Genomic DNA, 9,676 nt, shown 5'->3' with positions numbered 1-9,676 from the left:
ACAAACACTAGTGTTTCAATAGTTCATGTTAATCAAAGGGATGGGGTTGAAATAAGGGGTTTATTTTGTTTACAAACTTGCATAAGTATTTACAATAAAATGCATCAAAACCAAACTTGACATCAAACTCTTGTCTTAGTTTGTTTTAATTTCAAAATCCATGTGGCTGCCATACACTGTAAATCTACAATCCTTTACCAATAAAAACTAAACTATTAACTAACCCCAAACTTTGGGTTGGTGGCTGATAAAACTGAATCCGAACCAGCCTTGGTGAGTGGATGCATCCAAGGAGTTTGGGCTCAAACAAGGTAAAGAATACAAGCAGGAATTAAATATCCTACGCCCATGTCTTTCATCATTTACTCCAAAAAAATTTAACGAATATGTCTACTCCTACAATTTGTTTAGACCCGGCAAGCTTTCAGAATTATATTCAGAAAAAAGATAGAATGCAATACAAACACCCCAGAAACACATCAGTTGTGCCAAAGCACATCTGTAACTTTGGCTGTGAATTATTGCCCACAAAGATAAAAAACATACCGGATCAAATTAACGGAGATGCCATTGGGAGAGAATACAAAGCGGAATGTGTTAATGCATTAGTAACAGTAATAACAGGTAACAATAGACATTCAAAAAGCAGAGCCAGGCTCCTCCCCCTTGTGCGCATCCGCGTTTTTATTCTTTAGTCACCGTCTTGTTCTGTGTGAGGCACCGTGAACCGAGGCCACGGCTGCACATGCATGCAGTGTAGAAGCGTCCTTGGATGTGGTGCAACCATGATCCAGGGGGGGTTACTATCATTGATGGGGACCCTCCAGAACAACCAGCGGGGAGTCTGGGAGATTTGGTTCCACCTTGCTATCTGGTCAGCCTTGTGTCTCAGTGGAGGTGCCGGAAGTCCTGAAGGAACATCTTTGAGGGAGCTACATCACTTATCCTTTTTGCCCTCGTCCTCCAGGGGGGTTTCCGGCACGGATCCGTGAAGCACCAGCAGTCCGCACAGCGTTAGAGAGATTCCCGCCCACCACAAGGCTGCGTGGCTCTCTCCAAAGATCAGCCTCCCCAGGACAGCCTGCACACACAAACGGGGGACAGACTCGCTGTTGGACGAGACCCGTCTCAGCCCTGTTCGAGAGGTAAGGGATCAAGTGGGCAGCCTACAAGAGGTGTAAAGACGTACCGAGCAGATGAAGTTGGAGGCAGTGGTGGTGACCGTGGCCCTGGCCGAGGAGGAGCAGTGTCGGAGAGCCTTGGAGAAGAAGGTCCACATGATGGCGTTGCAGGTGAGCAGCAGGCCGCCACACAGCAGCCTCAGGGGGATGTGGAGCTGTGAAGATTTTAAAAAGCAGCCACGCAACCACAGAAGCAGAATAAATGCTCTGATGGTATTCAATGTTTTAACATTAGCGCATGTCAGCAAGATTGGAGTTGGCGCCGCCCTTCAGGTAGGTTCCGTCTCTGAAGTGTCAGCTAAGCTGGCCTAATCACATTTGATCAAACTTTTTTTTATTTTTACTACATACTGCAGCAGCCCTTATCACCAAGCAGCCGTGGCAGGCGAAAGGACTGTGGCACCTCATTGCAGACTTGCCATTGCGTGCCAGTACCACAAGGAGCATCTCGGTCTTGCTGCCATTGATATGTGGACTGCTGTTTTGAAGCCTTGAGTTTGGCGATTGGCCATAGACAGTCTTGGATTGTGTTGTCATGTTGGATTTTTTACAACCTATGAATAGAAGATACCATATTTGGAATGCAGAGAGATGTAGAGGTAGTCTCTAGTAGCCATGGAGACCTGTGTCAACCACAGTAAGCCCGCCCTAAAGCATTCTGTGCTTTATAATAGATCATTTATTTAAATGAACATCATGCTGTATTGAAAAAGACTTGAAACTAGAGATTGAGAACATAAACTCATGTTTACTGCGGTAATAAGTCAAGACAGTAGTCATTTTCTCATAGATTTCCATACAATGGGACTTTTTTTTGCAACCAGAAAAGTCGCCCCCTGCTGGTGAGAATGCTGCACTTCCGCATTGGCCTGTACGCGTACGCAGGTGTTACACCGAAATCTGTGACCCATCAGAAACTGTGACCGAAAAGAAACAAAATTTTTAATGGACCCAGCACATTGGCTAAGTTGTCAGAATGTGTGACCCCCACTGTAACTGCTTAATAAAGGAGTTAACAACCCTAAACAATATTTTGAAGTTTATTTCCTCTCTTCACATTACTCTGGACACATATTATCTTATTTGGAGTCTTCACAGAGCCAGTACCTCAGAGGTCACCATATCTGACAAGTAGCAGCCGTCAGAATGTGTGACCCCTCTATTACTGCTGAATTAATGAGTCAAACCTCAGTAGGTTAAACTCGAAATATTACATAAAAATACATTGTGTCCAGAGGAATGTGAAGCCAATGTGCTGGTCCATTAAATATTTTGTTTCTTTTCTTAACACGACAGTATGATGCTGTCATCCGTGGACGTAATGTATTAACGTGTATGCCGTTTGCGTAGGCGCTCTTCTTCGCCCTCCGTGGTCTAGCACGCACGAGCAGACGATGTGAAACAGCGCCCTCTGCGGTCACAGTTTCTGATGGGTCACAGATTTCGGTGTAACACCTGTTCACCCAATGAGTTCACACAGACCAAAGGAGACTTCCTGTGTGTTCCAGGAGTAACCTCGCGGGTGTTACTGCATTTGCTTGGACGGTTGTGTACGGACATTGAACTGTAACTGTTACATTGTCTCTCACCCAGTCACAGGATGAAGTTCCACCGGGTGTCCGAGTCCAGCCGCTGAGTCCCGACTCGCACATGTCCCTCAAGTAGTCTGCGCCGAAGGACAGCTTGGCAGACAACGAGGCAGCGGACCCCAAAAAGCCCGCTATTAAGGCGTAAACAGACCCTGGAATCATGTTTGAATGACACACAGTGCAGGAAGAGGAGTCTATGGCACGTATACTGTCAAGACGTAACGTAAGGCGGACACTCGTGTGTATTTTTCAAAACAAAATACTACTTAAAACTGATAGCGACATCGCATTGATATCTTTGATAGTTTTCTAAACAACGCTAAATCACAACAACAATGTTCTCCTGGTGTCATCGATGATTACCAAAAAAGATATCCACTCGATCCACCTCATACAAAACTTACAGTTTTATTTTGAAGAGAAGGTCGAGTCACATTTTCGCCATCATTACCTCACTTCCACCCATGCACCAATTACACTCGCGTCTGAATTCACGTGACTCAAAGCGGCACATCTTAATGACGTATGTTGTGTTTTGGTAAAACCTTTTGCTGTTCGAACAATCTGTTTAGGGCCTGAATTTGTACTGAGTGTTGGTGCTGTGTAACTCCTGCAATGAACAAAAGCAAGGCCAGTGGCGTGTCGTGGGTGAAGCCAGCAGAACCGTCCTTTCTGAAGAAGTTTAAAAATGACGTCGGCTATAAAGAAGGACCGAATGTTGACACCAAGGTATGTGGTGGTGGCGGCTAACTCTGGTAACATTAAGCTAGCAGTTACGTTAGATTGTGTGTTACCGTTAAGGTTAGCTCATATGCGTGATGTCTCGGTTATTGCTTTCTCTTCTACCAGCTGTGTGTATTTTATTCGGTTGTAGAGAAGTCCGGTTAAATAAAAAAGCCCCGTGATCTATTTTTCCCGCAGCGCGGTGAATGGAGCTTTTGTAAACGGGGCTAATCGCAGTAGCGCCGGGTGCGAAAAGTGGTCAGTGGAAGGTGGTCTGGAGGGTCCCCATCTATGATCCCCATCGGCAGGTCACATGATCTGTCGCCACCTTCCTATGATCCCATCGGCAGGTCGCAAGATCATCGACACCTTCCCATGATGAAATTGCACTTGTACGTTTCCCTTTTTTCGGAGTTTGTATCCTTATGGTTGTAATGCACTTATTGTAAGTCGCTTTGGATAAATGTGTCAGCTAAATGACACGTAATGTAATGAACGGCCTCAATCTCTTTGATTGCATCTATCAGACCTGAACATGAAAATTAAATTATATCAAAGAGATTCACAGACTTGGAATAAGTCCATTTCCAGTGAGGGCCAGTGGTCAGACAAACGGTTTGTCCGGACGGGAGGAGGGGTGGGTGGGGGGTGGGGGGGGGAGGGTAGTAGTCGGTCCGCTGGTGCTCTCTGTCCACTGGCTGCGGTCAGTTATCAAAACATTGGCCATATTACCCGATTCAAACTTTATGAACACATACAGAATCCCTTTGTGTTGATTTCTAAAGCCTCGCATTAAAACATACTTCACTTTATTTAAGACTCTGTGCTACTTGCAAGTCGCTGTGTTGTGCTACATTCTCAATAAAGTTTGAAAAAAATCACTGATGGCAAACCCATGGTCGTGAAGATACTCCTTTACTTGCATGAGGGACTAAACTAAATGCTACTAAAAGGAACCTACCACCAACCACCGACCACTTTTCGCACTCGGCGTCACTAGCTAATCGTCCCACTGGCAGGGTGTCCCGTACCGTTAAAAACAACGTATTTGTGTATTCTCTCCCCCCACCAGCGTCAGGTGATGCCGACACTTGATGACGACAGCGGGAGTGATCGAGACGACGAGTTACCTCAAGTTGTGGTTCTAAAAGGAGGAGACTTGAGTGCCGAGGATTTGAAAAAGATCAAGGGCGAAACGCGCGTCGGGGCCGCAGAGAAAGGTAAGACGGGCCAACCGGTCTTTTGTGGAAAGGGTGCCTCGTTAAACCCTTTTCATCACATCACTGTTGGCTCGGTGTTATGTTTGCCGTATCACACAGAGCATAAGTTTGTCTTGATGAAACACGCACACCTGTCCTGCAGATGATGAACCTCCTGCTGATGGAAAAATTCTGTTCAAGAAACCTGCCAAGCGCTCCTCCTCTGACAAATACCAGGGCATCACCGCCAGCTCCAGCAAAAAGACTAAGAAGAGTGATGCGGTAGAGAAGAAGGAGGAAGAGAAGGAAGTAGAAAAAGAAGATGAGGAGGAGGAGGAAGTGCAGGAGGAGGAAAAGAAGAAGAAAAAGAATAATGATAAAGAAAAGAAGTCTGGGAAGAAGGTAAAAAATAACAGCCTTCTCTCATTTGGAGGGGACGATGAAGAAGAGGACTAACTGTTCATTAAGTGTTCATTGTGATGAGAGCGGAATCAAAGTGGCACTGGAATATTAATGGTGAAAATGTTTCATTGGCAAATAGGAATGGGGGTAACATTAACACTGTCTTGAATTCATCTCTCCATCCCATAGTTTATTATTTGATTAAAGGACAGTAGTGTTTTTCCACGTGCAAGCCCTCTGACTGACAAATATATGGTTACTGCCAACTGCTCCGTTAATTTTAGTACAAAACAAATGTATTATTGGAGATTTAATTTGATTATGCCGATTCAGAATTTTCTTTAAACTCCACTTTGTACGTTCAAATGCTCAAAGTGTCAAGGTGAACAGGAACTGATAGGACGAAAAGATTTAGCTCAACGCTAACTCATGTCTACCAAAACAAATAATACGGTGAAGTAATGTTCACTTTGACTGTTTACCTACCTCGAACAAGTCGAATCTTGTTCTCAAAGTTGATTCTAAATACTGAAATGAATGGACACCCAGGAAAAAAATCTTTGGGCAATGTCTAAAAAGAAAATGCAGTAAGCAAAGCAGCAGTGCTGTGTGTTGCATTTCCTTTTTCATCTGGCAGGAGACCGTCAGCACATGCCAGAGCAAGGCTGCTTCTGCTGTTTGAAGGTTTGCAGTTATAAACTATGCAATTTTTTTTGATCAATGGGAATGAAGCAGCTCCACTGGCACGTTGTTCAATTCTACGAGTTTCATTTTTTTTCTCCAAACTCCAGTAATTTGCAATACAAAATGTATACATTTTTTAATCTTCATGAAGCTGAATCCTCTGGTGTCGTCCACTTAGAGAACAATAAATCAATGCCAGTCCCGTGACACATTTTAAAGTTGCCACCTCCGGAGCCCCTGTTCGTTTCTGGTGTCGTCACATTTGTTGGTGTGGAAGTGCTCATTGTAGACTTTTGGAATGCATTCAGTCATATTTGGATGTATGAAAGTATATTCTAGCTTCGACAACGGAGCTGTAACCATTTATGTAGAAACCATGCATTCTTGTCAATGCAATTTAATGTTTTATTATTTTAATGTGTGCATTTTTTAGACTTGTTGCATCTGTAACATTTGAAAATATTAAATCAACTGTACACCATCTTATATTGTCAGCTGTGGTTTAAAGTGCAAACATAAGAAAATATACCAGTGTTATTTCAACCTCTTTATTGAAAAAAAAAGGCATTTCATTCTCACACCTGCATCCAGATCATTACAATTGATGGAAGAAACCTTGACTTAGAAAATCAACAGACAGGTTTGAACATGTTCCTGATACGACGCCGGAGCCTCCATGAAATACACTTGCTGCCTCTGAGCTCTGGAAACCCTTTCATTTAAGGCCAACGCCATGCTATTCTTTTTAATGACAAAACCTCACCACAGAATCAAAGTAGTTTCTTGGGAAACGTTAAACGAGAATAAAAAAGGATTTAGAAGATTATGGGTATGGTTGGTTTCCCAGAGGGGTTCAAAATAACATAACAATCAACTATGTTGTATGAAACATGACAACATTGTATGACTGAACTAAAGATAAAAAGAGCCAATTAGAAAGATGCATTGAGGGACCATATTGTTTAAACCGTCTCTCCAAATCGGCGCTGCACATCAGATCAAGCTTTACATTGATTATCACCGTAAGGTCATGTGACTAGCGAGCACACATGCGTTCCTCTGCCTGAAGCTCAGAAACACCTGCGTGTGGACACTACACTGTGACGACACGGCTGCCCTAAAGCATCTTTGACAAAGATATGTTAAAGTGTTGGACTGACTGATGTGGGTCAAAATTCAAATAATGATAGATATGAATGAGCCAATTCAAGAGTTAGTCTGGTTTTGGTAAAACTTGAGTCTTCGATGATATTACACTGTCAGCTGTACAGGGTGTGGTTTGCCTGTGTTACACAGTAAGGAGGTTTTACAGTACTGAAGTGTAATTTTAAGTATTGTGTACAGTCTTGATCTAAAATGATCCCTTAAGCGCAGCAAAGTAGAATGAAGATTGACAGCTTCTCCTTATGGGCACACACATACAAACATGCTCCTGTTAATAAGGGAGAGGCTAAAGGAAAGCGAACACATGGGGAAACCAATATCTATGAGTCCAATAAACTCCATCCCAGTCATCTGAAAGTCACTGTTTGGGTTTCAGCGCTGGTCAGCCGCGTGGAGGTCAAAGAGCAATCCAGGGCGGAGCTCCCGCATCAGAGAAGCCTCCGTCCTCCGTCTCCGAGCACATTCAAGTACAAAAACAAAAGCACGTCAAAAGGTCACAGTTCCTCAGGGGTTTAAAACCCAGCGTGGGGTGGATCGGGGACTAGCCAAAGTCTCACCTTGACTCAAGAGGTCAAAGGTCAGCTGGGGGTTGGACACATTCTCTAAGGCGGTGATAACATTGCCAGCCTGGACCTCCAGGTTGAGGAGGGTGGGGGCATCCGTAGGAAGCCTGGTGCGCCTCGTTCATCTCGATTGGTGGATCTGCCGTTACTGCTTTTTACATTTTTTTTGGTGTGTTTTTTTTTTTTCCTCCTCTCCCGCCCACAGTGTGTGCCCCTCGGTGGGAGGCGGGCTCTCTATAAGGACTTCTTGGTCATTCTCTTGCCCTTCCTGAACGGCAGCTTGTTCTTGATGTGGCCCCGCTTCCTCTTGGAGGTCTGCAGAGGGAAGGTTGAGTAAAAAAAAATAAATGAAGGCTTGCTTTGACTCTTCAGTAACCAGTGCAAGGGCAAATACAACTAATATAAAAGTAGATTAACCATTTTTCAATCCAGAAAAGTCTACAACCTCTCATCTCCTTAACCGGGATCCCTAATTATTAAATTGAAAATAGGCTGGATTTTCTGCATTTATTTTTCAGCATTGATTCTTTCATGTAGGGGCTCAGGCAATGACAGGCTAAAAACCGTGAATCCATTTTGCATCATCATCTTATCATATTTGAATATTTGCTTCAGTCCACTCCTTTTGAGCACCATGTGTACTGCTCAAATAAATAAACAAATAATCTGACAGAATAATCTGTTTACATCCAAAACAAATCAAGTTCTATCTAGGTGAGTGACCTCTTGTATGAATCCGCCTTGTGAGGAAGCCTCACTGTGCCTGCTGGTGTGTCCTTGGACCCTTGCTTACCTTTTTGGACGTGTACTTCTGCTTGGTGGCGTCGGCGCCCTTCAGCTTGTGCTCCACGCGGTCTCGGTTCTCCGGCTTCTTCACCTTGTAGATCCTGACCAGCCAGTGCTCCGAAGTGAAGGCTTCCTCCAGGTGCTTCAGCTTGATGTCCTTGTTGCCAATCTCGGCGTTGCGCGTTCGGTCGAAGCCCGGCGGAGTCCGGAAGTCCAGCTGAACGCAGAAGAAGACCAGATGAAGGTTTTTGTGTCCAAATCCTATTTGTCCTTATTTGTCAGTGGTATTTTGCAAATCTTTGTATATAATTACACAGTTATTGTGTTCAGGGTGTATACCCGGTAGGGCCGATAGCATTAGAATCAGCTTTATTGCAGTTACACCATGGTCAACGTACACAGGAAGTTAGTGATGACGTACCTGCATTTCTCCAAAGCGGTAGTAGGACATTTTGTACATTAGGCAGTTGAGCAGCGTCGGGGAACCAGCTTTGTCCACTCTGAACTCTCCCTGCGGTGTGAAGTAGTCACTCTCCTGTGGTTGAGAGGCAACAGAATGAGACTGATGAAATAAGAAAACTCATGCACTTTTATTTAAGATTTTATCTGAAATTGCACCCAAACAAATGAGGCCACAGATCCTCAATATTCCTCAGTAGGTCCCTGCAGAGAGAGAGCATCAAACTTGTGCGTTCCACTCAGCAGGCATCCACGACCATAGTCTCTGAGATGAATGTTTACCACCTGCAGAGCGCTCCTTCTCTCACGTTGCCCACTAAACACAGAGGTACAGTGTGTGTGTGAGACTCATCTCACCCTGATGTCCCTGGGATGCTCCCCCTCTGCGATGCGCACCATCCAGAGGAACTTGTTGATGTCGTCGCCCGAGTAGCCGATCACTCCGCCGAAGATGATCAGGACGTAGTCGACATCCAGCGACCTCATGATGTCATAGGCTGCAGTCTCGTTGGAGGACATGGCTTTCCCCACCTGAAGGGGACACGGAGAATCACAATTACATCACAACAAGAGGAGTGCAGGGGTGGTCAGCCAGGTACTAAGAGTCCGGATATCTCTCATGACTTTAGGTGTGAGAGATAAGTTACATGAATGCTGTCCTGAAAATTTATGTCGTGCTCCTCCCTGCCTCAGGGTTACTTAAGTTAGAATATCGGCTCACATTGGTTAGTTTATTGTTTTGGGCCAGCCTCACAGTGGTGCATTTATTGTACCTTTCGATACATATGATGGACTATACAGTGCTGGTCCTTCTTGGGAGAACCATCAATATGCTGCGTTCAGGTTCCCCGACATAACACAACACAAAATGTAGTACTGACCGGTGTAGGGTTGGGTTTTAACAACAACTGAATTCTGACGAACGA

General features: G+C 44.5%; 3 protein-coding genes across 3 annotated transcripts in view; 1 reads left to right on the top strand and 2 right to left on the bottom strand.

Annotated features, from left to right (window-relative positions):
* Positions 1-253: 253 nt before the first annotated feature.
* tmem42a (transmembrane protein 42a) lies at positions 254-3,036 on the bottom strand. The gene is made up of 3 exons (XM_037454227.2): positions 2,771-3,036; positions 1,190-1,336; positions 254-1,081 (listed from the first exon to the last, which is right to left on the bottom strand). Exons 1-3 carry the CDS (start codon positions 2,930-2,932, stop codon positions 938-940), a joined length of 453 nt encoding a protein of 150 aa, XP_037310124.2. The 5' UTR covers positions 2,933-3,036; the 3' UTR covers positions 254-937.
* Positions 3,037-3,278: 242 nt separating this feature from the next.
* On the top strand, positions 3,279-6,261 carry kiaa1143 (KIAA1143 ortholog). The gene is made up of 3 exons (XM_037454225.2): positions 3,279-3,499; positions 4,566-4,713; positions 4,856-6,261. Exons 1-3 carry the CDS (start codon positions 3,386-3,388, stop codon positions 5,146-5,148), a joined length of 555 nt encoding a protein of 184 aa, XP_037310122.2. The 5' UTR covers positions 3,279-3,385; the 3' UTR covers positions 5,149-6,261.
* A 1,396-nt stretch (positions 6,262-7,657) lies between these two features.
* The window catches only part of LOC119197672 (dolichyl-diphosphooligosaccharide--protein glycosyltransferase subunit STT3B-like), a 30,477-nt gene continuing 28,458 nt past the window's right edge, over positions 7,658-9,676 (bottom strand). Inside the window, exons 13-16 of the mRNA XM_037454188.2 lie at positions 9,108-9,281; positions 8,713-8,826; positions 8,299-8,508; positions 7,658-7,820 (exon numbers count right to left, since the gene is read on the bottom strand). Of these exons, the coding sequence (XP_037310085.1) occupies positions 7,740-7,820; positions 8,299-8,508; positions 8,713-8,826; positions 9,108-9,281 (579 nt within the window). The 3' untranslated portion in view covers positions 7,658-7,739. The remainder of the gene's footprint in view (positions 7,821-8,298; positions 8,509-8,712; positions 8,827-9,107; positions 9,282-9,676) is intronic.

Source organism: Pungitius pungitius, chromosome 11, assembly GCF_949316345.1.
Source record: "Pungitius pungitius chromosome 11, fPunPun2.1, whole genome shotgun sequence".
Lineage (NCBI taxonomy): Eukaryota > Metazoa > Chordata > Actinopteri > Perciformes > Gasterosteidae > Pungitius > Pungitius pungitius.
Note: the sequence above shows the minus strand (reverse complement) of the source record. Positions and strands in the feature narration are given on the sequence as shown.